The sequence below is a fragment of the Vanellus vanellus genome, assembly GCF_965231255.1.
Source record: "Vanellus vanellus genome assembly, chromosome: 17".
NCBI lineage: Eukaryota > Metazoa > Chordata > Aves > Charadriiformes > Charadriidae > Vanellus > Vanellus vanellus.
This window is the reverse complement of record NC_138922.1, coordinates 7,489,354-7,517,159: the sequence shown is the minus strand read 5'-3', so window position 1 is coordinate 7,517,159 and position 27,806 is coordinate 7,489,354. Positions and strand designations below refer to the sequence as shown.

At 45.1% G+C, this 27,806-nt stretch overlaps 1 protein-coding gene across 3 annotated transcripts in view; it reads left to right on the top strand.

Moving 5' to 3' along the window:
- The window catches only part of TMEM94 (transmembrane protein 94), a gene marked incomplete at its 5' end in the record, with an annotated part of 35,818 nt that extends 8,012 nt beyond the window's left edge, over nt 1-27,806 (top strand). The window contains 28 exons of one of the 3 annotated variants that reach the window (XM_082492333.1): nt 122-258; nt 928-1,124; nt 1,905-2,056; nt 2,637-2,739; nt 3,051-3,137; nt 3,682-3,798; nt 7,342-7,398; nt 9,221-9,325; nt 9,906-10,070; nt 10,321-10,530; nt 10,698-11,013; nt 11,754-11,927; nt 15,162-15,264; nt 16,511-16,728; nt 17,967-18,148; nt 18,339-18,477; nt 19,099-19,214; nt 20,110-20,209; nt 21,662-21,770; nt 22,306-22,495; nt 23,052-23,129; nt 23,535-23,620; nt 24,161-24,242; nt 24,554-24,708; nt 25,035-25,129; nt 26,299-26,392; nt 26,643-26,813; nt 27,651-27,806. In XM_082492333.1, the coding sequence (XP_082348459.1) occupies nt 122-258; nt 928-1,124; nt 1,905-2,056; nt 2,637-2,739; nt 3,051-3,137; nt 3,682-3,798; nt 7,342-7,398; nt 9,221-9,325; nt 9,906-10,070; nt 10,321-10,530; nt 10,698-11,013; nt 11,754-11,927; nt 15,162-15,264; nt 16,511-16,728; nt 17,967-18,148; nt 18,339-18,477; nt 19,099-19,214; nt 20,110-20,209; nt 21,662-21,770; nt 22,306-22,495; nt 23,052-23,129; nt 23,535-23,620; nt 24,161-24,242; nt 24,554-24,708; nt 25,035-25,129; nt 26,299-26,392; nt 26,643-26,813; nt 27,651-27,723 (3,811 nt within the window). In that variant the 3' untranslated portion in view covers nt 27,724-27,806. The remainder of the gene's footprint in view (nt 1-121; nt 259-927; nt 1,125-1,904; nt 2,057-2,636; nt 2,740-3,050; nt 3,138-3,681; nt 3,799-7,341; nt 7,399-9,220; nt 9,326-9,905; nt 10,071-10,320; nt 10,531-10,697; nt 11,014-11,753; nt 11,928-15,161; nt 15,265-16,510; nt 16,729-17,966; nt 18,149-18,338; nt 18,478-19,098; nt 19,215-20,109; nt 20,210-21,661; nt 21,771-22,305; nt 22,496-23,051; nt 23,130-23,534; nt 23,621-24,160; nt 24,243-24,553; nt 24,709-25,034; nt 25,130-26,298; nt 26,393-26,642; nt 26,814-27,650) is intronic. The other 2 variants (XM_082492331.1, XM_082492332.1) reach the window with 2 other exon arrangements.

The window sequence follows — 27,806 nt, the reverse complement described above, 5'->3', positions numbered from 1 at the left end:
GGATGTAGGAATAAACAACCGAGCAGGTGTGCATTTATCTCTGTGGGCGGCTGGCAGTGTATTCTGCTCATTTACTCAAACCTCATCTGCTTTCTGCTTTCTTCTGTTTTGCTGTGCAAAGCCAAGGTGCTGAGATAGTTAATGCAGTGGCACTCTTCCTCCTTCTCCTCTTGGATCTCTTCATGATCGGGCGTCAAGAGAGGCTGAAGTGCAGAGAGGTGGAGAGGAGACTTCAGACAATCATTGATAAGATAAATGGTGAGGTCTTATTCATCTGTCTCTCGTTTGCATTTGCGTTTTCCTCCCATTGGATTTTTCTCAAAACCTGGTCACATACATTACTAATTGAGCTTACTAGCCTTCCCCCATGTTACACAGAAACAGGCTGTGAGAATTGTGTCCTACTCATGCCTGTCCTGTAGAATAGTTATTTTGAGCTGCCATGTGCTTCCAATCTGTGTGTTATCAGGTAGGCGTCTGTTATGTCTGTGCTTTGGAGTAATTCGAATCCTCAGTATCTTACAAAAATATCTGCCTTGCAGCAGATGATGAGAGAAGAATATGTGGGGTTGTACCACAACATAGAACAGAAGGAAATAAATTGCTGCGCGTGAGCATCGTCTCAATGGGGGCTTTTGAACCTGAGGAGGCAGTTTGTTTCAGTGTGGCAGTTTTAAGGACAGCATTTAGCTTGTCCATTGTACAAGTGTGTATTTAAAGTTATAAGATGACTATATTTAGTTGTTAATACTGGGTGGAGAGAGAGGGGAAAAGCCATCGAGGAGAAACAGAGAGATGATAAATGATCATGGGAATGGACTGAACTTAGCACTGGAGGACATATAGCCACTACAGCATGTAAATCGATGTATGAGTGTCCCCTCCAGAATTGTTATCACTTAATTCTTTCACACTTCGTGCTTTCAGATACTCTTGGCAAAGACGTGAAATGGCCAGACTCCATGTACCCTGACCTTCACATGCCTTATGCCCCATCCTGGTCCCTTCATTGGGCCTACAGGGATGGTCATCTTGTCAACCTGCCTGTGAGCCTGTTAGTAGAAGGAGACGTGATTGCTTTGAGACCAGGCCAGGAGTCATTTGCTTCTCTGAGAGGGATTAAGGTAACTTCCTTGACTTATTTCCCTGGCCTATAACAACTATTTCCGAGGATTTTCTTGAGAATACTCTAATTCCCAATGTACAGATTATTGGAGTGTTTGATTTCTTCTGACCTTGAAAATAGTTTGAAATTCCAGTTCAGTCAAGGATGGTGCTTCATTAGACAGACTGCATCTTCTCTATGAACTCCCAAACCCAATGGACAGGAGACGCTAATGTGATACCAAAGCACCATATTTCCATCTCTTCCAAGTCAAGAGGGAATTGTAATGTGCTGCTAAGTATAAGTGGAATGAATCTATCCAGTAGGATGATATGACATACAACCCCCCTATTTTAGCCTGTTTTTTATGTGGAGAAATAAAGTTTGTTTGTTTCGACCTTCTTCTTACTACTGATTTATTATAAAAGAAGATAATATAAAATACCTGGGGTAGAAGTAAGTTAACAAATCAATTACAAAATCTATGCAAAGATTTTGCTGCTTGAAGAAGACTGGAAAAAGTTTAAAGCTTGAAATTTACCTTTGTTGTTTTTTATCGTAACTTTCACTCCAAATGCCAATTTTCATGAAATAACCAGATGTGCTTGAACAAAAGAATTTCATTTTAGCTAGTTTAACTAATGAATTTTTGAGAGCTGAGAGAAGGAACTGTGACAAACACATATTGTGTCACTTCCAGTGGGAGGAATCCTGCTGGACTAAACCTCCAGTCCCTCGCAGCAGGATTCCACCAAGGCCCCGACTGTGCAGCCTTTGGGCTCTCTGACTTTTTTCCTAGGACGACGAGCACATAGTTCTGGAGCCAGGAGATCTGTTTCCACCTTTCTCACCACCACCCTCCCCCAGGGGAGAAGTGAAGAAGGGACCTCAGAACCCTCAGCTGTATCGTCTCTTCCGTGTCTTGAAGACCCCAATAATTGATAATGTCAGGTGGGTTAAATACAGTGCACTATGCCTGCACAGCTTGTCTACCTCCTTGTTGCTGCCTTGTGTTGGCAAAGAATGAGACTTAGCAGTCCAGGACAGGAATTTTCAAATATGCAGTGCTGGGTCTTCTCTATTACCTGGGAATGCTATAAGTCTTTTACTTTCTGTCTTCAATTGTCCTCCTTAACTGGTAGGTTAGGCTAATATATAAAACTGCTTGTATGCTAAGTATTACTGTTCAGCTTATTACTTTCCAACTAAGTTTGAACAATTCACGGAGGTCGCACATTTCATGCATTTGATGTAACCAACAATTTGACACCCTTTGGTCAACTGGAAATACAGATACCTGAATGTCCCGTTGGAGTTTCAGTACACATTGGGGCGATGGAGCCTTGCTGTTCAGCGGGTGGGGAGACCTGCAGAGTTTGCTCAACAGCAATGCAAATTTACCAGGGCAAGTGCAATGATGTTACTGTAGAACTTGGCTTTTCCTTTTAGTGTCATTCCTCATAGCATAAAGTGAAAGCAGTGTTCTAATCAGGTCTACTACTGAAATCTCAAGATGTTTTCCATTTTTTAGGTGGTGTCTGGAAATGGCTTTGTCACGTCCAGTGACAGCCCTGGATAATGAGAGATTCACTGTACAGTCAGTGATGCTGAAATACGCTGTCCCTATTGTACTGGTAGGTCTCATTTCAAGCCCTTGTTGTTGAATAGAGCCATGTTTTGTCAATAAAGGTGAAGAATTTGCAGCCATCAACAGGAAGTTGTGGCCAGGCCCTAACTGATGCAGCTGACTCTTCGTGTTCCTTGGGTAGTTCAGAGAAGCAAAGATGCTGAGCAATCTAGCAGTAAGAGGAGAGGGAGGAACTGTAGCAGCAGAACAAGTATACCTTCTAGACTTTTTCAGGGCTAAAAATGTTACGAGGCAGTGAAAACTCCTTCCCTAGAAGTACTAGTAGTTAGCTGACTGTCATTTCTGTTTGAATTGCAGGCTGGCTTCTTGATCACCAATGCTGTGCGCTTCATTTTCAAAGCTCCTGGAATTGCTTCTTGGCAGTACACTCTTCTTCAGCTACAGGTAAAGGACAGCTCTGAGCTCCACTGCTCCTCCTCCGCAGAGCACCACTGAGACTGATTCCCTCCCCAAGCAACTTGCTTCATCCTGTGACAGCACCCTATGCACGCCCTTGTGTATGCTGCATCCAGGAGCTCTCAGTGGAGCAGAACAGCAGCTCTGCCCTGGCCATTCCTCCTAGACTGCCCTTTATGTTGTTTGCTCTCTCTCTCTTGCCATGTATGTGTATATACATGTGTGTGTATATATCTATCTATGTGGTATCCTTTGCCTTTAAACTTGTGAGAGTTTATGCCAAATTCAGCAGGAAAAACAGCTGCAAGTTAGTGTGATTTATTCATAGCCTTCTTCATTACAAACCCCTAAGGGGGTGTGTGTCTCCCCTCCTGTGCTTCTCCCTGCATTGCACTGCTCCCAGTGCAAGCAGTCTCCTTCCTTCCCACCATTGTCTTTTACCCATCCTCTCACTGGGGTGGAAAAGATGTCATGTAAAAGGTCTGACTTCTTCTTGTCTCTCTGCTTGCTGGTGATTACAATTTTTTTTCAGGTGAATGGTGTTCTACCCATCCTTCCATTGCTCTTTCCTGTCCTGTGGATTCTTGCTACAGCCTTTGGAGAAGCCAGAGTCTTGGCCCAGATGAGCAAGACCTCATCCACCTCACTGGTAGGTATCTCTCCACGTCAAACCATTGCAGAGAAAAGGGCAGGAGGCGAGAAGGGCTCTGTGAAGTGAGCGCAATGAATTCAGCAGACGTGTCCATGTAATTGTAAAAGCTTTGGATCTTTAATCGTCCCAGCTATGCCCTCTTCCTGAAGCACATCGTGACCTCTTCTTGAACAGATGATTAGGGAGTAAGAGGAATTTCTGGTGATTGTGCTGGTTTGGGGAGTGGAGTTTGGTAGTCTGATGGGTATGTGATCCTGAACTGGATACGCTGATGGGTGTCTCTTGCTCCCTCCTGATAGCAGTGTCGGTGAGATGCACTGTGCTATCTTTGTCTTCTGTGCTGACTTCTGTTACACCTGTACTTGGACAGAGTTTCTCTCTCCTTCCTGTCCTTTCTTGGCCTCTGTGGTCCTGGGTCTGTGTTTTCTATTCTTTTCCCCGTAGGATGTACGTGACCAAGCTGCCTGTGTCCAGGGAGGGAGGACACATGTGACCTCCCTCAGCGGTATTTGCACCTTTACCATCTCTTTTCAGTGTTTTCTACACTTTACCTTTCCCACCCTTTCTCAGAATCACTTGGTTTGTCTTTGCAACCTTCCTCTTTCCCTTCACACCTTGCTATTTGCTGGGGAAAGCCAGAGCTCCTTGGCTTCCCTGCTTCATCATTCTCAACATACCCTTTTGCCCTGTCACTCATACTTGCACCTTCCTTGTGTTCTTTCCCGTCTTCTCTTTTTTCTTGTCCAGGCAACTCACTCTGTCCAGCCAGCTCTTTCTGTGACATCTCAAACATGATCCTCCATCCTTGCTGCTGCAGAACAACCGTTGTGATGTGCCCTGGTCATTCTCCCCCTTGACTAGGGCAGTCTTCTCTTGGCCTCTCTATTTCACTCCTTCCCTCTCTCTACTCTGTTCAAAATGTAGCAGGTAAGACCCTCTTCCTCTCCAATCACTTGGCCTGTGTGAAGCTATTCTCCACCTTCTGCCCCCTCCCATCATATTCAAGCTGTTTGATTCCCAGTTTTTCAAGGCCATAGGTGACCCTTGTGACTGGTTAGTCAGACATCCTGCAGGACACAAATCAGTGCCCCCCTCCCCCCCCCCCAACGAGCCCCTTCCTCAAGTTGCATTACTACAGTTGGACTACAGCAGCATTCCTTTTAGAAAGGAATTTGATGTTGGTTTGAAAACATTTGTAGTGCCTTTGATAGGTTGTTTCAGTAATTATTTACCTTCACTGCTAAAAACGGGCATTCTACGTTAGTGGGAATTTTTGTAGTATCTGATTTCCAGCCCTTGGAACATTTACATCTTTTGTCTCCTACATTTAAGAGCACATCAATCAAATTTCTGGTCTGTTGTAGCTACTCACATTCCCTTTTACCATCTCTTTGGTTAAGTAAACAGTTTAAGCACCTTGAGTCACTATAAGCATATTTTCCAACCCTCTAATCTTTCTCTTAGCTTTCCTCTTAGCTTTCTCCAGTGCTTCAGGAACACTGTAGAACTGTGAATCTCCAAACCCCTACGAAATATTCCAGTAACAGTTGCACTTGTGCTAAATTTCAGAATAACTTGAACTTTCTACTCTATGTTCCCTTGTTAGTGCAACAAAGGATCATACTAGATCTTTTAGCCACTGCTTTAAATGGCCAGGCTTTGTTCAGCTGATAATCTACAGAGAGTCACTGCTTTCTAAGATAGAGTCCTCATCCTATAAGTCCAACTTTCATTTTTGCTCCTAGGTATGCAACCTTATTTTTGTGCCTGTTGGTATGCATGTTTTTGCTTATTTACCAAGCAATCCATATTGTTCTGTAACAGTGGTCTGTTCTCTTTATTACTGGACCCTGCCCCAAACTTTGTATAGTTTACAGTCTCTATCAGTAATGTTTTTTTTAGGTTTTTTTTCAGGCTGTTAACAAAATACTGATAATTTGTCCCAGCTTGAGCTAGTAACACATCCTGTTGCAAATAATTTGTCAGTTTCTGTTCCACTTGGAGATGATAGTCTATTTCTAATATATTTAATATGGGCCCTATTTCTCTGGTATTACTCTAGTTTTTGTTAGAAAACCAGTAAAGCATTTTGTATCAAGTCAAAGTACCAAATGGTCTCGTCAAAAGCATTACTTTTATCAGTCAAATTTGTAATTTTGTCAAAAAAGATATCCGAATAGTTTGATGAGATTTATTACTCATATACTTGTGGTGTTTGGCACTGGTTGTATTATTCCACTTCTTTTCTTTTAATTGAGTCTCATATTAGCTGGTCTGTTATTCTGTCTGAAATCAAAGTCTGTCTGGGGTCCTGTGGTAACTTGGTTTGTTCTCCTTACCCTTTTTAGGCATTGGCACCACACTGACTTTCTTCCATTGCACTGGGACTTAATCCATGCTTCAAGCCTTGTGCAAAATCAGCAATAACAGTCTGAAAGTTGTCCAGACCTGCTAATTTAAACATATTTACTTTCAGTAGCTAGTGTTAGAATGGAAAATATTTCATAGTTATCATATGGTATGATTATATCACTAAATTAGGAGTAGCAATATTTATTTAACATGTCTGCCTTGCCTGCAATATCATTTGCAATTTCACTGTCTTCCACAACCAGTGAACTGGTTTTAATTACCTATTGGTGTACCTTTTCTTATTTTTATGTTAATTTTTACTTCTATTTTCACTTCCACTCAAAACTGGACTTTTTTATTTTTACTATGGGATCATTACTTTTTAAAATTTTAATATTGTTAAACAGTTCCTAATTGTCCTTCATAGTTCTCAGTTTAAATTATTTCTGACAAATTTGTCTTGGCTTTTTTCAGCTTTGTTAAACCGATCCTTTTTAAAGTGACAGATATATGCATTATTATCTGGGGCGTCATTTTATTTATATACAAATGTAATTGCCATATCCACTTATGCTTATGAATATACTTAAATTTAACTGTTTCTCAAAGTTACATCTACTGTGGAATTCCTTTGTGCTGGATGCACAAATCTTGAGTTAGTAAATTTCACAGACAGTAATTCCAAGAGCCCCATGGTAGTGCCTTGCTATAATTTCTTTTCATTTCCTATCCACATCCCATTCATATCGCCTCGTTCCTCTGTGTCCATTGTGTTCCAGGCACCTGCTTTTACAACCACTCTTCTAGCTCCCTTCTTTTAACTGACCCATATAGCTTCAAAACAGATCAGTCAATCCTGGCTCTTTCTGTCTAAAAATAACCATCCGGAAAGAGCCTCCACTGGGTCTAATTGCTATTATTTTCTCTGTAGACATCTAGGTAATGACTGTGTGTTCTTCTGTGATGAACAGCACCAAGCACTTTGACTGTGCTTCACAAGTAGGTAAAGACATAGTCCATTAAAGACTTAATTGCTTTGATGAATTATTGGTCTGCCTTGGTATAGCGATTCCCACAGGGCAGGACTCCTGCTTTCTCCTCTCTGAAGGCACAGTATTTAGGGAAGGATGTTCCTCATGACACATTTCTGAGCACGATTATAGTAACTGGTCTCTTCTCTTGCTGCAGCTTGCTAAGTTTTCAGAGGACACTCTCAGCAGCTACACAGAGATGGTATCTTCTCAGGTACTATTATTATGAATTGTTTTCTTCCATCTTCACTGCAGAACTTCATGATATCGTTTCCCTTCCTCTCTGACCTCCTGCTTGTTCCTAGACCCTTTGTACTTGTATCAGTTGTCCATTGTCACTCATTTGTTGCTTTAATTTGCTATGCATGCAGGTTGCATGTCTTTCCCCTACACCTTCCCATGTAAATGCTGCTCTGCTGACCAGAGATTGAGGTGACCTTGATATATAGTCCAGCTGTGCTTTGCTGAATATTGCAAATGGTTTGAAATCGACATTTTCTGTCCTGAAGAAAGTACCTCTTTCAAGTCCTCCTGTAAATAAACCTCTTATGGTATGTGTCAGAAAGAAGGGAAGTATTTTGCTTGTACCAGAAAAAAACTCCTTCTTCAAGCCAAAACTAAATAACAGAGGGGATGATGGTCAGCACTGAGACCAAATGTGAAGAGGGGACCATGGGATGTTCAGGCTTTTTAAAAGTCTGATCCTGTTTCACAGTCTCCTTAACAAGCTTAAGCACATTACTAGTGCTTCCAAAGCTGGGGCAAATAAACATTCAGAAGACCTTTTTCTGGGGGAGGAACTGCATCTGGCTGCTCTATAAATTGCATCATCCAGATTAAACAGGTGGGCAGAGGAAAGACACTTTTCTGTCTAATCTGGCATTAAGATTCCCCTTTCCATAAGGAGGCAGATGGACTCCAGAAGTGATTAAAAATCCCTAGATATTATAGGAATCAATTCCTCTCACCTTGCTCCCAGTCACAGAGAAGAATGCACATGGATGCACACACACACAGGCTTCCTGTGCTGAATAATTTGGTGTCTTTCTGTGCCAGTTCATCATTTCACTGAGATGTTTTTCAGGTGTTAAATAGGAGTGATTTGAGCTGACCTTCCTTGTTGAAAAGATCCACTTCTCGCCTTTTGTACCTATGTAACATGAGAAACTGGATTAAATAAGACCTTTTTTCTTCCTGGTGGTAGTTCATGATTGTTTTGCATTCGAGCTTATGGCTGTACTAACCCTTAAGATCTAAGGAACTTGATCTAAGGAGCTTTGAGGGAAGTGCTCTGCAGTGACAGCATTCCAGAACAACAGCAAGAAAGCAGTAAAATAGCACTGTAAGGCAAACCTAGTTTTGCTGGCTTTAGGAGTGTGCAGAGAAAAACATACAGCTCTGGTGCTTGGATTGATTGCTGCCATCCAGACTCCCTCTGAAACATTTTCGTGTGGAAGATGAAGGGTGCCAACCTGACATTTTAATTTTGCAAAATATTCCTTTCTCTCAGTTTATTACCAGGTTAATTACAGTTAATTTGCAATGATGGAGTAGTCAGGGCACCTTGGCTTTATTTCCAACATTGTCACTGCCTCAGTAAGTCACCTGACCACAGTGACTCCATTTACCTGATTTGTAGCATGGTGATCGTAAGCTTAAGGCCTCAAACTCTATAATCCAAGGGGATGAGAGTTACTTCAGGAAAAAATACTAAGAGGTAACAACTGATTCACCCCAAATGAAATCACTTCAGAACTCCTTCCTGTGTTTTTGGATAGACAAAGGTAGTTTCAATGAATTCTCAATTCAACAATCAGACTGTTAGCATCCTCTGGAAGCGGGAAGAAATGCCTTTCCTTTGAGAACGTCAGCACTGTATCAGTTAACAGGTTCCCATGGAGACCGATGTTTTATCTTACAGTGTATCACTGTTGAACTTGAAAGCAAGTAACATCATACTCCCTTTTTTCCTTCTCTCCCTCATCTTTCACTGAATGAGTCTTTAATGGGCTGATGTCCTCCGCTTCCCTCGGCAGGAAATGATACGCTGTATCTGGAGCCACTTCCTCTGTGTTTTAAAAGGCAAATCCCCAACTCTGAGCTTCACTTCCAGCTTGCTCCATAGTCTGGGATCTGTCACTGTGAGTATTGCTGGGTTGTCAGAAGGAGGAGCCCTATGTGGATACTTCATTTGCATCGTTCATGTTGTCCTTCCCCAAGCATGGAGTTAGCAATCAGTTCACTGTGCTGGAATTAGAAACCCTTCAAGCACCTGTCTTGGTAGAAGAGTCTTGTCTTGTCCAAGCAGCACATTTATGGGCTAAAACAATGTTTAGAGATACTCTGTGGCATCTAACAGGATGTCTGTATTTCCAGCTCTGGTTCTGGTTCCCTCTTGACTTCTGTTCAAGAACCAGCTGGTTTGGGTCCTGATAAGGTACTAGCTGGTCAAATATGTTTAATAATTGCTTCCTTCGCATGGTTTTCATGCCTAGTTTTGCAATATCCTGAGATAAAATTGGTGTTAAACAACCCATCAATCCTGCTAGTGCAAGGAATTTTTTTATTTCTTGGAGGGTTAATCGGTGTAGTTTCTTAAGACAGGAGGTTGGCAAAGGAGAGACTTGTTTATCCTCCCATGTGTTTATTAAACTTGCAATATTTACAACTGCATGAACACTGAGGTTTTGCTTTCTTTGGGGTGTTGTGGGAATGTTCTAGGTGCTCTGCTGTGTAGACAAGCAGGGGATTCTTTCCTGGCCAAACCCCAGCCCAGAGACTGTTCTGTTCTTCAGTGGGAAGGTGGAACCACCTCATGATAGCCATGAAGATCTGACTGATGAACTCTCTACACGGTCCTTCTGCCATCCTGAGATGGAAGATGAGGTGAGTGACATGTAATCCACAATGTAGTATATTGGCTCTGATCATGGTTTGACTGACATGCACAATGTGGTATTATAGAGGGGGTCCTTTGCTTTTAGAGAAGTCCTGTGCCATAATTCTTTGCTTAAAAGACAAAGAAGCAGCGAGCACGAGATCCTTTTCTACAGGAGACCTAAAGCAGCAGGTGAATCAGTAGTGGTTTATGTTCAACCACTGAATCACCACTGTCCATTTTCTTGGTCTCTTGCAGCCCCATGAAAGAGATGCTTTGCTCTCTGGCCCCCTTGCAGACACAATCCACATGACCAATGAGCAAGAGAGGAACAACTGGTCTAGTGACCCTCCAAAGGCTCCCGATGCCCATACCCACCGAAAGCCAAACAGCAGAAGCAAGCATCCCTCTGGGTCCAATGTGAGTTTTAGCAAGGACACAGAGGGTGGAGAGGAGGAACATACTCAGGTAAGACATACTCAGGGGCATACAAGTAGTCTTTTGTGGAGCTATAAGACAGACTTAACCCTGTAGAGTCTCCTCATTTGGGAATTTAATTGGGAATTCCCTGTGGGCTTCTAGGCTCAAGTTGTATTCATTGTAACCAACTAGAATTTTCCTGTCTATTGGACCAGGCTGTTGGTGACAGTGAGGTGTTGGCTTGTGAGGCTGAAGACTTTGTGTGTGACTACCACCTTGAGATGCTTAGCCTGTCCCAAGACCAGCAGAACCCCTCCTGCATTCAGTTTGATGACTCCAACTGGCATATGCACCTGAATTCCCTCAAGCCTCTGGGCCTGAATGTGCTGCTCAATCTCTGCAATGCCAGTGTGACAGAGCGTCTGTGCCGCTTCTCTGACCACCTCTGCAACATCGCCCTTCAGGAAACTCACAATGCCGTGCTGCCTGTCCATGTGCCCTGGGGCCTCTGCGAGCTTGCCAGGCTAATAGGTAAGGAGAAATTGGATGAGCAGACACAGAGAAATCAGAGCTGTCAATAGACACTTAATCCTCAGAGAGCACAAGAAAAATTTTTCCCCAGTCCTGGTTGCTGAGAAGGTGAAATTACAGAGCAGACTCTGTTGTTGTTTGATTGCCACAGAAGTCTATTAAAGAGATTGCTTTTGGCAAGTTCTGACATTGTAGACACTATCGAGCAAATGCCATCAAGGATATTTCCAGCCAGCCCTGTCTAGGCTTGATACTCTTCTGGCTCAAGCCTGCCAATCTCATCAGGAGACAAAGAATACCTGCTAATGGACAGATAGCTGCCCTGTCTTTACAGTAATGCTTTACCAGGAGTTTGGGTATAAATGATGTGAGGTACCTCAGCTTGTTTTATAGATGGGAAAACCCAGGCATAGGGGAGATAAGAGGTTGAATGTAACACTGGGATTAAAATCTGGAAGCTCTTGAACTCACTTCTGGGCCTGTCCTTCAGTGTCATAGTTCAATGAGCCAAAAGCGTGACAGCTATAATTACCAATAACACCTAGTCCTTCTAAGTGTTTTTCATCATAGATTTTGAGCCATCTTGGTGTAGATGCACAGTGAGCACAGCTCACCTACCTATTGCTGGGGAGATGTCAGAATGAGTGCAGGCGAAGTGGGTAGTACAGAAGCAGGAGAGAAGACCTTTCTTTTGCTTTGGTTAGAGCCTAATTTTTGTCCTCCTTATGTTCACGTTTCAGGTTTCACACCAGGTGCTAAAGATCTTTTCAAGCAGGAGAACTATTTGGCCTTGTACCGCTTGCCAAGTGATGAGATGGTTAAGGAAACAATCCTGGGGAAGCTTTCATCAATCACCAAGAGGAGACCACCCCTGAGCCACATGATTAACCTTTTCGTGAAGGACACCACTACCAGTAAGGCTTTGGGCATCCACTTGATACAGGAGGATCTTTTCCATAGAGAGCCTAGAAAATGTCATAATGGAATAGTTTGGAGTCCTTATGGGGACCTTGCTCTGCCTATGGCCAGTACAGATATGCTCAACAAACCTCAGTGATCAGTGCTACAGCATACTGAGGGAGGGAATTCTTCCCAGCTCTGGCTTACTCCAGGATCACAAATATTTTTTTTCATTATCTTAGATAGTACATTTATCTAGTAAACCTGTTTTCTGGAACCAAATCGCAGTGCAAAGCAAGGTGGGGGTTTTATTGGGTTTTGAATAGACTTGATACTGCCCAGGATTGAATACTACTCAGGGTTTTAGCTAGTGATGCTCATCCTTCTGATAACCTGAATCATAAATCATTACTTTTGTGAGTTGCCTGGTGTATTATATTACATACTCTATTTCTATATTACATACTAATAAGAAATCACAGAAATCCTGTGCAAACTCATGGTGACTGTGAGCACAACACCTGAAGCCGTGCTGACTTCTCCACTCCTTCTACTTCTTCCTATTCTAATAGGAACAGGCTAGGATGGAAAGGACATACAGCTGTGCACTGTGAAGTCTTAAAGCACCTCAGCAAGATTTAACAGCTTGCCCATCAGAGTTCTTAGTCTCTTCATAATACCTTAAATTGACTGAACTTGGCTCTCTGGAGTTGACATATGTTCAATATTAAATCTGAAATATGATTATTATGGTGGCCAGAGATTTACTAAGTAAACTGTTTTCTCTTGCCCAATTCTTCTTAAATTTGTATCTTAATCTGGCAAGGAGCTTTTTCATTTGTTCTGACTGCTGCTATCTTGCCTTTGTGAGCAAGAATTTTTCTGATGCTGAGATTCTTAGTGTAGGGAAAAACCTTCAGTGTTGCCTCATTTCAACTCCTTATCCTGATTTTTAAACGGTTTAGTTTAGAGCTTGGAGCTCAGACAAATACATGTGTGACCTGGATTATGCTGTCTAGAGTAAATTCTAAGAGGAATTTTGCCAGCAGGGTTAGTTAACCATTAGAGCACCTCTCACATGATAGTCTTGTCCCTTGAAACTTTCTAAAAAGTGTACATCTAGAAACAATGGATTATGCAGATAATACTGGGTTAAATCAAATGGCTCTGTTTATGCAGAAGTGAGACCAGATGATGATAACTAACCTCTCTTGATATATTATTTGTGAATAAATCTTTGAATCCACCCACTCCCATGACGTGCTGAAGTCAAAAGGAAATACATAATAAATTCCACAGCTGTAAGCAGAAATAGGAAGTAACTTACCTGTATGTTCCCTTGCTGTTCCATTGAAATACATGGCATTGAAATATCTGGCAGTGCTCATCCCAAATCCATAGTAACCACACAGAAATGAGAGACTCACCAGCATCTTCAGTAGAGTAAAATGACTTGATGCCATTTCCATCTTCCTTTGCTGTAGCTGCACTCTTCCAACCCTTTTGCTCTGTCTCACTGGCTCAGCTGTAGCAGCTTGGTTCTTCCTAACGAGTCCCAGCAGTCATGAATGGCTAATCATACTCCCTGTCCTATTCATTAGTTTTCTCCCCTATGCCAGAGAAATCCTGGCCTTCAAGTTCACGATTTAAGAGGGGAAGAGGCTGAGCTCACTTTACTGGCAATGACAGCTGAATGAACTCCTTCCAGTTTCTAGTGCGTGCTGTCACTGTCATTTACCCCTTAGAAGGATTGTGGTGTGGGATGCAGATGATACTGAATGGGAAATGGTTTGCAATTGCTGCCAGGCATGAACGTAGGTATGTGTGTGCATCTGGTCATCTGCAAGCTCTTGCTCTGTGTCCAGGGCATAGGTTTTGCATGAATCAATAAACACCTCCTGTTCCCTCTTTCCTAGCAGGGACTATCTGACCATAGGAGCAAGGTGGGAAGGATTAGGTGTTTATACAGTAAAATTAACCAGAGCTCTGCACAAGTACTTCTTTGTGTCCCTGAAACAGGCTCCTTCTTTCACACACAGCTCCTATTGGTCTTGGAGGCTTGTTATGCTGATAAACTTGGCGTGTGATGACTATTTATAGCACAAAGCAGAGAGCTGCTCTGTTTTGGAAAGTCCTCCAGTGTTCCTGAAGGTCCCTGCCTGGTTTGTGCGAGTGAATATTCTTGGCTCTTGATTTCACCAGCTCGTGTGAGCATTTGCAGTCGGCAACAATGCCTGCAAGAAGCCTTTGCGCTCGTTTTTCTTGGCGATGATGTTTTTTTCATTAGATCAGCTTTGAAGCTGTTGGGGGCAAAGTCACAGAGCAGCTGGAGGAGGGAACCTAGACAGAGGAGTCTACGTGCGTGCAATGTTAACGTATTGGTGCCAATGAAAGGGAGCAGGAAGCGCGGAGGGGGAGGCAGCCCCGCATCCTTTAACTTGTGTCCTGTGTCTGGGACCTGCATCAGACAACTGACATCACACACCTTTGGGAAACACTTTTTAACACCCCTGTCTACAGGAGGAAATGAAAGATTTTAAGTCTGTACTAAAGGGTAAAGTAGTGGGGGGAAAAGAAAAACAGGACAAGCCGTGGTGTCCATTGATTTTCAATTCTTCCCTGATCACAATGTGAGTTACTTTTTTAGAGTCTGTTATGCTGAACTTTTGACCCATCCTGGTTTAACAGGGTTTCAAGACCCTTTGTGAAACAGGCTGCTATCTAATAATGGGTCACACTGTTAAATTACCGTCTGCTACTTGAATGGAAGGTATTCAAGAATACCTCTTACCCTTTAGATCCACGCCTGGCCTAAAACTAAATGCACTTTCCAGTGTAGGCAGACTTTGATCCCCATAGGCTCATCACTGGTGCTTGCAGTCTCATGAGAAGAGGCACACAGGAATATCTTTTCTTCTGCTCTGTTGGATACAGGAGCACCTTTTGTAGGAGCAGGATTGTTACATAGTGTAAGGGGAGAATAGGAACTGTCTATGTGCCTCACATTTTATCACAGCCTTGTTTGAACGCCCAATTAGACAAATAGCAGCTGAATACATATCATCCAGACTTGAGTAATTTCTCAATGGAGACTGAATACTTTCAACAGAGGAAAGGGGATATCTGGAGTGCATCAAGGCAGTTTGCGGGAACGCTCGTTTTTAACAAATAAGGGAGCAGTTGGTATGATATCCCTTTCCTGGGAGCCTGTATGTGTGATGCTGACTTGTTGTTCTCCTACACTTCAGGCACTGAGCAGATGTTTTCTCATGGGACAGCTGACATCATCCTCGAGGCCTGCACAGACTTTTGGGATGGTACCGATATCTACCCCCTCTCTGGCTCTGACAGGTGGGCAGCTTTGTCATTTGGTGCATTCAGGAGCTGCAGATAAATTGCAGAGGACCTAGTCACTCATTAAAATACCCTTTACTGATGCTTATTAAGCTAGTTAATAGAAGCTTCAAGCAGGTTATGAACGTGAGCCATCTCTGCTTATAATTAATTGTTATAATTATAGCCAATGTAAGAGATTAGATAACAACAAGCAATGTGTTGGACTGCAAGACTAAGCCACTTCTTACTGTAGCTGTTAATATATTAGCCCCTTGTAAGTGGGCTCTGACTGTACTATATAGTAGGACTGTGAATTATAATCAGGTCGTATGCTGGTGGCAGAGAATTTTTTTGTTAAGACAAATGTCTTGTCTTACATGAAACACAGTGTGATCAATTCTGCCTGCTGTTGACAGCTTCAAACCATTCCACCACAATGCATCACACCCTTTTAGTCCTGCTGCAATATCTGAGTCTGTTGCATTTTCATGTATAGGCTCAATTTCTGTTCCTGCTAGAAGAGCAGATCGGTAATGTTTAGTTTCACCGAGTAGCAGCACATTGTTCTTCTAAGTCTGCTTATCCTCAGGTGTAAGAAAACTATCACTAATTCTTTTTGGAATATTTATCATCTTAGAAGCCAGTGAAAAATCCCACGTATAGTCTAATTTGTTAACTTTGTGAGTTCAATGTAGGGAAGGAACATTACACTATTCCAGTGACTGAATATTGACTAAATGGAGACTTCACATACAGGTCCTGGGACCCAAACTCTAAAAGGGGAAAGGAGAAAAATCTGTTAAGTCTGTTACTGTAATTATCTCTGCCATTGACACTATTGTCAGTTCCTTCCTCGGTGTTTATCTCCCTATAGATAAATCCTCTCTGATGAATTACGCTTCTGCTGTCATGCAGTGAACTTCCTTGGAGTCATCTGGCAGCCATATAGAGCATATTATATTAATAAGTGTATTCAAAGAGTACTGCGTTCATACTCACCAGGCTGTATGATAAGCAAACAGAAACGTTCACCACTGCCCTGTTGGAATACGGTTTTGTTGCCCTGTAGTGCCTACAGCTTAGAGAATGCAGACACAGTAAGGAAAGGCTTTTATAGAGTCTCTGACCACTCCTCATGGAATACATTTTTCCAAATACCCAACTGGTGATTTCTACATTGAACTTCAGTGTATGTTGTTGGATATGTTGTCAGAAATGAGGCACATTTCTGCTAACTTTGTTTTTTTTCTCTCCCACGTAGGAAGAAGGTGTTAGATTTCTACCAGCGAGCCTGCCTCTCAGGATACTGTTCTGCCTTCGCATACAAGCCAATGCATTGTGCCTTGTCCTCCCAACTCAATGGCAAGTGCATAGAACTGGTGCAGGTCCCTGGGCAGAGTGCTATCTTCACATGCTGTGATCTCCCTGGGACGACCCCCATCAAACAGAGCAGTCGGAGGAATAGCTGGAGCTCAGACGGTATGTGTCTTCTGTGCTGTCTATAATAAGGTCTGCTGCTGGGTCAAGTGCTTGCTTTCTGATCAATCTAAAGCTGTAAGAACATTGTTATTCAGAGTAGCAGATGGAAGTTGAGAACTAAGGGTTTCTGAAGTAGATACTTTTCCAGAGGAAGTAAAGATGTAGCAGCTGGTAGGTATGTTTCTAGTTAAGTTATTGAAGCTTGCAGAGAAATTCTTCTACTTGTGGGAAGTCTGTTTCTTAAAGCAGGCAACTGAGAGTCAAGACTTCTAGGTATTTCCATACTTGGTTTGCTATTTGTCTAATTTTATGGAAATCACATATGTTGGGGTTTTCAAAGGAATTAAATGTATGGTGGTATGCAGCTATTCTCCCTCGATGGATTTTGTTGCTGTGCTGAAGTAACTGATTCCCACTAGGTGAATTGTGCATCTCCTCCAGAACAGCAGTGGAAACTGAGGAAAAAAAAGCACATACATGACTCCAGGAGGCTCTCTTGGAAAACCAGTCTGAGTCTCTTTCTACCTTGGTCTCCCATTCTGTAAAATGTGAATAATGGGGTTTCTAACAGCTGGGAGGCAGTCGTGACCGAGTGTTTTCAAAACACTTTTCAGTCCCACCTGTGGCAAGCTTTGCAGCTGCATAAAGTATTTTATTATTCTGTTCCCCATGCTGCATCCAGCTCCCATTCACCACAGGCTGATCTGGTGATGGTGAAGGAACCCTGTCAAAGAGCCTTTGAAGGCTCTTTGTGAGTGTCTGCAGTGTCATTGGAGGGAACATGACCCAGTTCCTTCGCATCAGCCCCTTGTACTCTGATGCCACTCTGCCTCAGCTAGACTCGCCGTGTTGTTTAAGCACAGTACGATGTGTTTAAAATGCACATGTGAACTTAATGGGGCATACGTCCTTTACCTTTTTGCCCCAGTTCCTTGTGACTGATCCCTGTCTATTTTGTCTTTTTCCTTTCCATGCTTGCTGTTTCACGCTTGTATTCTTGGTTCCATATGTGGGGATGTCCTGAAAACGCTTCTGTGCTTCGGTATGCTGGGACAAATGGATGTCTCTTCATCTCTGCTCCTGTATATATATGTGTGTGTGTATCTGCATGTTTCTGTGTACCTGTGTACTGTGTCCTTGGGTGTTACCTTGGTGGCCTCTCCCACCACGTGTACTTTGTCTGACGCACGTGGCCCGTTGTGTCTAAATGTGATTGCGTGTTGTTTGCATGCCTGAAGAAGGGATTGGTGAAGCGATGGAGAAGGAAGACTGTATCCAGGCTCTGAGCGGACAGATCTTCATGGGAATGGTCTCATCTCAGTATCAGGCCCGTCTTGACATTGTCCGCCTCATTGATGGATTGGTTAATGCCTGCATTCGTTTTGTCTACTTCTCCCTGGAAGACGAGCTCAAAAGCAAGGTAAGCTGTCTTTTCTGAACCCCCTGAACTTGCATGTCTCCTGGTTGTCTGACTGGAGAGTTTAGCTCCAGTGCAATCTAAGGTTAATCTGGTTCAGCTAGCTAATGGGTCCAGAAGGTACCTACGCTCCAATATGGCATTGATCTGGCCTGGACAGCTACACTAAAATCTTCTATCTGCTCACCTACAGGTATTTGCTGAGAAGATGGGTCTTGAGACTGGCTGGAATTGCCACATATCTTTAACGCCTAACGGTGATGTGCCTGGCTCAGAGATCCCTCCCTCTAGCCCCAGCCATGCTGGCTCTCTGCATGATGACCTACATCAGGGTGAGAGAACTGCACCTAAGCCACTTTGAATGCCACGTGTTTCCTGGATGATTCTTTTAAACCCATTCATAGGTTCCTGTGTCCTCAGCAGATACCTGATCCTTCAGAGCTTTGAGCACAAAACTGGATGTGCCCGAGGTGTGTGTGTGTGAGTGAGAGTGCCTTACGTTTATAGCCTTTATAGTCAGTCAGTACCGCAGTTGTTGGAAACAAACATCCTTCTGTGCACCAGCTGCCATGATTTTACAACTGCTCATTAGTGCTTTTAGTTCTTGCTGGGGCCCTACTCAAGCCACTGAGGGTGTCTTGCCTGTACATTACTCTCTTTTCTTTCTTCAGATGGGATTTCTTTAGTCTCTTCTTCCCCTAGAAGAAGAGAGCAAGCAGAACAGATAAACTATCCTGTCTCAAAAGAGCAGACACTAGGCTCACATATCTACCTCTGAGCAGATTAGTCATCTAAAAGTACTGCATTTTAGATGACTGAGTGGGATCTAAGTGTTGCTAACCTAGAAAATCAGGCCTCACATTTCCTGGCTTCTGCAGCACCGCATGAATATACCACGTGGGTGGCAGAGGCAGGTTTGTGCTTATTGTTTATGCTGCTTCTCTCTGCTCCAGTTTCTCGAGATGATGTAGAGGGGCTTCTGCTGATGGAAGAGGAAGGGCATTCGGATCTCATCAGCTTTCAGCCAACAGACAGCGATATCCCCAGCTTCCTGGAGGACTGTAACAGGGTGAGGCTCCCTTTCCCCACACACCTTGTGCTGTCGTCATGATCAGCAGTATCACCTCATTACTCCCAGAGGGAATTCCTCTTTGAAGCAGATTGATTGACTGGTTTGCACTGGGAGTCCTGCTTTCCCTCACCCTCTTCCTGCTTGGTATCTGGAACCTGGGAAATTTGGGATTCTCTCAGTTAATCACTTTTGCTCAACAGGTCTTTTCTTTGGAGTTTAGAAATGGAGGTGACCACACATGGGGTAGCCTTGAGAGACCCATTTCAGTCCATCTGGGTCCCCTTCCCATGTGCTGGGCAGGGAGTGGGAACATCCCCACATTCCATGCAGTCAGAAGAAACTTTGTCTCTCCACCAGCTGTGAGCTATGGCTGGTGCTGCCAAGTAGTCAGAGTGCAGGACAAGCTTTTCCTGCCTCATGAAGGACTCAGACATGTTCAGCAGAGGTTACAGGAATATCAGAGATTGATGCAGATTTAAAAAAAAAATAATCTATTAGGCCTTGTTTTAGAAAGCAAGAACCCTTCCCTTGCTGTGTGTTGATGTGGCTGCAATTGAAATAGACCCAGTTGCTGGGAGAGAGCACAAAGAGTCTGACTAGATTCTCCACACGGGTAAAAGGTCCTTAGAAATCCGCGAGCACAGGTCTATCATGCTGATCTTACAAACCCTGAGGGTAAGCACAGACTTGGTGTGTCAGTGTAGAACTTTAGCAGAAGACTTTTTACAGTGGCTTGGGAAAGCCAGCTTCTGTCTGCAGGGACATCAATTTGTATCTGATCTTGAAGTTGCGTAATTCCGGGAATCAGTTCTCATTTCAGCAGTTCCCTCTGAAATGCCTCTTCCTCACACACACACACTCACCTGCTTAGTCTCTTCTTTCTCTTTTTCAGGCCAAACTCCCACGGGGAATCCACCAGGTGAGACCTCACCTGCAGAACATAGACAATGTGCCTTTGCTGGTGCCCCTCTTCACAGACTGCACCCCAGAGAGTAAGTGACACAGAGCCTGGGTCTGTCCTACTGCTGCCCATGAATACCTTCCCCATCCATTTGCTCTGGCTCATCTGGGTGGCGACAGAGGTGAAGGGAACGGGATACAGTACAGAAATCTAGAAGGGCATTTTGATATTAATCACCCTCGATTGAAGCCAGGTGTTAACTTCATTTTAATGCAACTGTTCCCTAGCTACAGAATTGGGCTAAAACCCACTCCTTTCAATTTGCATTCGTAAGAGAGACAAAAGCAAACATCCAAAATGCTACTGCCTTTTATTAAATGCGCCTTATCAGGGCGCTAGGAGACTTTGATCTGTGCTCACAATCCTCCCTGCCTTATATAACTCGGAAATCACTTCCCAGAAGAATTTTCCTCTGGCAGTTGCTGTTAACACCTTCTGCTGCTTTGCAGAGTTTTTGATTGCAGAGACTCCGAAAGGACAAAATTACTTTATCTCTCTGAGCGATACTATTTTATCTAAGAAAGGGGCTGAGTGCTCAACTGGCTAATACCTGTCCAGTCTTCAGTGAAAGAGCTAAGGATCATTATAATTTGGCATTTTAGGTACCTCTGGGCATAGTTTACAGAGTGCCAGTGAGAACCAGTTACAGCCCGGTCTGCCTAAGCAGTCAGTGCCCAGTAGATTTCCTCTCTTTTTGGCAGAAGTGGCAGTTCCCCACTTCATCTAACCCCTCACTGTGCTGCATGCAGATCTGGGTGCACCAGTCACTTGGATAAGTTGTTTACACAGGAATCTGCAGAGGGTGGGTTTGGGGTTTTTTTTTGCCTGGAGCATTCTAGAAAATTCAAATATGCGCTATGCACAGAGCTACAGAAGAAAAATCAGATCAAACAGCAGCTTTGATTTAGAGGCCCCAGGAGGATGTTGATAAAAAGATGGATGAAAGCTAGAAGTAGTGGTGGGAGTGCAAGAACAGGGGCTGGCTCTGAGTATGGCTGAGTGTGGCACTGCTTTTGGAGTGATTTGCTATATTCCCTCTGTTCCTTTAGGCTTGGAACAGTACTGATGTGCTGCTGAGCAGAATTTAAAATTATGTATTTATTTTAGGTTTATTTAATTTCTGGTGGTTTCTAACAAGACCATTTGATACTGAAGCCACCTGTATTATATACCCAGGCTATCCCCACAGCTCTGGTCTGAAAGAGGTGTGCCAGGGGTGCAAATCTCTGGGTCACAGTTCTATGAATTGCAGCTCAGTTCCTGCAGGAGGCAGGCATACAGGGCGCTTGGACTGCAATTAATTAGCTATCTAATTGTGGACTTTGACTTTGGATCTCACTATACATAACTGATGGATATCATTTGGAGTAATTTTAAGAGATCTGACTGCTTGTTATCCAGACTGGAAAGGGTGTGTGAAACCCTGCATCTTTTTGTGAGTAATAAGGTAACACACTGTGTTTCTCCTTCTGTCCCTTTGCAGCTATGTGTGAGATGATCAAGATCATGCAGGAGTATGGGGAGGTGACTTGCTGTCTGGGAAGCTCTGCCAACCTGCGGAACAGCTGCCTCTTCCTGCAAAGTGATATCAGGTGGGGCAGGATCCAGACTCCTCCAGCTGCCTTTGCCTGGAGCTTAGTGAGTGCCCAGCCATGGGTCACACCAGACCTATGGTTTGTGCAGGGGGATGCTCACAATTCCTCTGTCCATTATTAGCTTCATTCATCTCCATATGGGAGATTTGGGTGGTATTGGATGGGATGACTACCTAGATCCCTTGGCACACAGAGATATTTCTGTCCATCTTTGAAAGGAAGATATTACTCTTCCATGCTGAACTATTGTGCACCAACTGGCATTACAGATGCTTCCGATTGGGTGAAAGAGTGGAAATGCCCCTCTGGATCAGCCTTGCCCTTGAGCCACAAACCCAAATATGTTCATTATTTCTCTGGGAATAACTGAAAGTCTAGGGAGATTGATCCTGAATTCATTTCACAGCTCAGGACTTCTCTAGCAGCGAGGTCAATAGAGGTGGCATGGTACTTTACAAGCTGGACTGCAGTGAAACATAGTTTCTCCTCTGGGATGAGGACTTTTGCTAATGCTCCTGTGTTGTCCTTGCAGTATAGCACTGGACCCTCTCTACCCATCTCGCTGCTCGTGGGAGACTTTTGGCTATGCCACCAGCACCACCATGACTCAGGCCTCTGATGAGCTCACCCCGCTGCAGCTCTCAGGGCAACTCAACAGCCTGCCCTGCTCCATGTCCTTCCGCCAAGAAGAGAGTACCAGCATCATCAGGCTTATAGAGCAGGTAAGCCAGGCATATCCCCTCTCTGGTAATCACCCCTCTGTCTGCAGCTCACAAAGAGCAAAGCCAGGAGCTCACGTGAGCATTCTTGTTGAGTTGCTGGCAGTATGCTGCCAGCATTGGCTTTTCTCATGTCTCCTGTCCTTTGTTCAGGAAGCACAACAGAGATTCTTCCTGCCTGGCCCTACTGATCCAAGGTGTAGGGGATGGTTTAGGAATGGTGCCTTGTGGCAACAGAACATGAATATTGTTCAATTGGATAAAGTATAAACTTGTAGAGATCCCTAGACAGATAACAATGCAGTGCTAGGGAGAAGTGTTACCCTAGAAAAGCCAGAAGGTTTAAACAAACTTACCCCTTGGCTAAATTCTGCCTTTCTTTCACAACCTCTACATCTAGGCAGGAGACCTTCCCCTTTTGCTTACAATATGTCCAGATCCTCTCCCCTCCCACTTCCCCTGCACACCACATGTTCTGCCCCTGTCTGCCAATAATTGCTCTTGGCTGATAACTGCTCCCATCACAGCAAGGGCTCTGAGGGCTTGTGCTTCCTTCCAGGCCAGGCATGCAACGTACGGGATCCGCAAGTGTTTCCTCTTCCTGCTGCAGTGCCAGCTGACCTTGGTTGTCATTCAGGTGAGTCCTGGCCTGGCTAGGGACAGCATTTAGCTCAGAAGACAGGAGTACTAGCATGGATACGGGTGGCTGCAGTGGGGCAGCCTTGCAACAGAGGGAGGTGGTCTTCAGTCAGGCTTACACAGCATGTTTGGGGAAGTTACCGATAGACAATTTGTGATTTCAGACTGTATTGCCCCTTCTCCCTGATCCTCCTACAGAAGTTTTTTTTTCAACCCCTTTTTCCTTGAAGAAGAGCATCCCCTGCAGCACCTGGCCCAGCAGCCTGGAATGTGTGGAGGGGCTGTGCAGTGCCAGCCTAGTTACCAGCTCATCCCAGTGTTTTGGGGGAGGACAGTAACATCTTGGGTAACAAGACTGTCCTAGCACTGCTTACACTCTTCACTCTGTATTGTCCCTGTCCAGTTCCTCTCCTGCCTGGTGCAGCTGCCCCCCATCCTCAGTACCACGGACATCGTGTGGCTCTCCTGTTTCTGCTACCCACTGCTCAGGTGAGTCTATCAGACAGGGTAGAATCACCTGCCTCCCACCCACAGGATGCACAGACCAGTCCCCCAGCTTCGCTGTGTCCATGTTAAAAGAAAGCATGCTGTGGGTGATGGCAGCTAAGAAGGCTGCAAGTATTATTCCAAGAACCTGCTTTGGCAAGGTGCTTGGAAACATAGGTAGGAGCATTTGTGTACTGCTCTGTTAGGCCTGCCTGCTATTGAACCTCCAGCTGAAAGTCATCTTCTAATCCTGATCCTGCTGCACTGACTGGAGTGCAATGGAGATCCTAGGGTGTCAGGCAGAGGCCAAAGTACCATGGGTGGGTTTTTTTCCCCCGTCACACATCTGAAGGTCATCTGTCTCCCTGTCTGCACCTGCCATGGATGACACCTTTTACAGCACACACTAAGACAGTGGCCAGATAAGTGCCAATGCTCCAAGCAGTCTGAGGAGGTTATTTGTGTTCAAATGTTAGACCCAGACAAAAGAGCAATACTTCTGGTGCCTGAACTTGTTACTGAGACAAACTTACCTTTCTCCAGCATCTCGCTCCTGGGCAAGCCTCCCCACAGCTCCATCATGACCATGGCAACAGGAAAAAACTTGACTTCCATTCCTAAGAAGGTAGGTGGCCCATCAGATTAAAGTTGTTCACACATTTTTTTCTTCTACTTTGTCCCAGTGTTGATGCATAGCTGAGGCCTTGGGCCTTCCCAGCTCCCTTGGTATATCGATCCATGGCCTGAGCCATGCTATCCAAAAGCCTGGCATGAACAGGAAGGTCAGTGCCAGCATCCCCACAGGGCAGATCCACTGCACATCTCATCTGTACTACAGCTTGTCTTTTGCAGCCACTGATTCCCTGGTGGTTCACGTGGGGGAGACTGGGCCAGTGACATGCTCATGTCATCCTCCTGCCTCTCCCTTATTCACAGACTCAGCACTACTTCCTGTTCTGCTTCCTGCTGAAATTCAGCCTGACCATCTGCTCCTGCCTCATCTGCTTTGGGTTCACGCTGCATGAGTCCTGCAAAGAGGTGAACGCTACCAGCCTCAATCTCACAGCCTGCTCCTCCATCATGCTGCACAGGTGAGAAACTCAGCCTGGCACACCCCCCCCCCCCCCCCCCCCCCGCAGGGCCTGTTGCTCTTGCCCTTCCCAGGTAGAACTGATTCCCCTGTAACAAGCTTCAGAGTCTTGCATGATCTACAATGGCTATGCAGAGTGCTGGGTGCTCTCCCTATAGCCTTGACAATGGCATCTTTGCTCACTGTTGCCTCCTGGTACTAGGACAGCCTGACTCCAAGCCCACACTTAGTTCTGTCAGCTGTCAGAGGAGGACATGTCTCTGGTGGGAACAGATCAGATAGTAAGTCTCCACTATTGACTTCTTTCTACTGTCCTCTCTTTACTAGCAATGCTGATGGTGCTCCTGACTGGTTTGGGACTTTTTCCAATGCTCTTCTTGTAGCCCAGAAACTCACAGCTGGCCTGATTGTTTTACACACAGGTGAGTCCCTGTTCCCAGACCCCCTTTCCCCACTCCCGGGTCAAACTTGCATCCTTTGCCTCTTTCTTTGCCCCCTATGCCAGAGCACAAACTCCCTGATAGAAGCAGACACTGTAGTGGCCTCTCAGCACAGGCATAAAGCCCCTTGTCTTACTAAACATTGCCCTAACAGATTAAAGGCAGCACCCTCAGAACCGATTCTGCTTCCTACCAGCCTGCTGAAGTGCTGATTCCTCCCCAGTCTCACCAGAAGAGCAGCATCCCTCTTTGCCTTCTTGCAAATCAGCTAGCAGCATCCTGCAGCTCTCCAAAAATATTTCCTGCCTCAAAAGTCCTTATATGCCTGCTGCCATTTTGTGAAGCACCACATTTCCTTTCCCCAAACAGCACTAGTGCAGCTGCAGCTACCCTACAGCCTTTTTAAACCCTCTGGAGAGGCGGAGAGCCAGCACCCGGCTGACCATCATCACCTGCACATGATTGCCTGGCAGAGTAGGTCCAGCTGCTCTCTGACACCCTTAAAGAGTCACTGCTCCCTTTCCAAGGTGCTGTGCCTTGGTTCCAGGCATGGCATTGCATGTTGAGACGTGCAGGGTGTCCAGGCCAACAGAAATGCTTCCCGATTTGAGAGGCAGCCCTGCTTTGGGGAGAGGTAGTATGCATTACTGTGCTCTGTCCTTCAGACCACTGAGGCTAGGTGGGGATGCTCTGGCAGGTGGGAAATGCTGTTCTGAAGAGCCCAAGCAAAAACTGTGCAAATGTTCTGTCCTGTGCAGACAGCTCTGGGTCTCTCGCTAAATATCTTTCTCTGGGCTGGAGCTTTCCACTGGTGCAGGTCTGCTGTGACCCAGAGACAAGGGCATTCTCCTCACCCCATCTCCCTAGTTCTGGTCCTTTGCCTGATCTGCTTTAGCATGCCAGGCTGCGAACCAACCTTGGCATCCGCACAGTGAGCAACCCTGTGCAGTGCTACTACTGCGCTCCCCCCTTACCCTGCGTATTTGGGGACTTGGAATTGCTGTGAGGAGTCTGATCTGAAAGGACCTTGAAGGAAAAGTTGGTTTCAGGGACATAAATCCCATATTCCTTTGGAGTAATAGTTGTTGATGTATACTGTAAAGTGCTGTACCCATGTGTGATGCTAAATAACCTCCTATCTATCCCTGTAGTGTTCATATCCATCACCCACGTCCATCGCACCAAGCCATTGTGGAAGAAGAGCCCTCTCTCCAACCGGTGGTGGACACTCACTGTGGCTGTTGTGTGAGTATCCCCAGGCCCTGATGAGGCACTCCAAAGTACTGGAGGAAGGAGGGCTCTAGACCTGCTCCAGCACCAGTTTGCTGGTGCTGAGGAAAGTGATGGTCCAGGGCAATCGTTCTCCACTGCTGAATTGGTGAAGGGTCTCTGTTGTGAACTCAGGGGTGTTACATCTGGGCCTGAGCCCTGATCTGCAGATCCTGGGAAGCTTGTTAGCTCCGCTGAGATTTTCTGTGTCTGTTTATGATCTTAGATTATTGGGGCAAGTGGCACAGACTGTGCTGGACCTGAAACTCTGGGAAAACCTCGATTCTTCATTGACCTTTAACCACGTTTCCATCTCCCCGGTCTCATGGCTCCTGGGTTTTCTTTCCTTGGTCCTTGTGGTTATCATCAATGAGATTGTCAAGCTGCATGAAATCAGGTATGGGGCTAGTAGAGAAGATGGGGCGGAAGGGCTGGAGCCTCACTCCAGCTTGGCCTTGAGCTGCAGAAAAATGATGCACAGGGAACAGGGTGGGGAATAAAAAGGAAAAGATGATTCCATTGTGTAAAGCACCTGGCTATTGTGTGCAAGCTCATGTTCCACCTCTCAGGGAGGAAGCGCAGAGGAGGAAAGAGGGTCGGGGAAGGGCAGTGGCAGTGATTAGGAGCAGGAAGGGAGACCAAAATTTCCTTATCTCAAACCAATGAGAGGGAGACAGCCAAGGTCTATGAAATACCAGTATGGAATTGGAGAGGGCTGTTCTCTCCATCTTGTCCCATGAGGACAGAGAAGCATTGAATCACAGCAGAGGAAATACGTCTTCGCATAGTGCCTGGACTGTGGGACTCATTTTCACGGGAAGTGGCTGATGCCAAGAATTAGTAGCAGGCAGAGTGACTGGCTGTTCTTCTTAGCACAGGGAACAGCCGGAGCTGGGAGTTAACGCTAATGAGCATTGATTCAGGAAAGGGGTTGCTGAGGAAAAGCAGCAGGGATTTCAGGGAACCCTGATGGGGACAGAGCCGCTGTCTCTGTTTTGGGACGGATTTCTGGACCTTTCCCTGCTGACCCTGGAGATGGGACTTGGCTGGATGGGATAGGACTGAGACCATGTGTTGCTCTCTGGATTTTATTCCCCCCCAGGGTACTACAGGGCCCAGCCCAGGGGCTTCCCTGCTTCTTGGGGCTGTGCAGCTTAGGAATTCCAGTGGGGCAGCCTTGCTTGCCTTTCGCCCCTCCACATGCTGACTCCCTTCTTTCTTCTGCCTTCTCCAGGGTCCGGGTCCGTTACCAAAAGAGGCAGAAGTTGCAGTTTGAAACAAAGCTGGGGATGAATTCGCCGTTTTAAACCCTTCCAGCTCGAGTTCCCTGGAGCCAGGGCCACACAACCGCATCCTGCACTGGGAGGATGGCTCAGGCTCAGGGCATTTT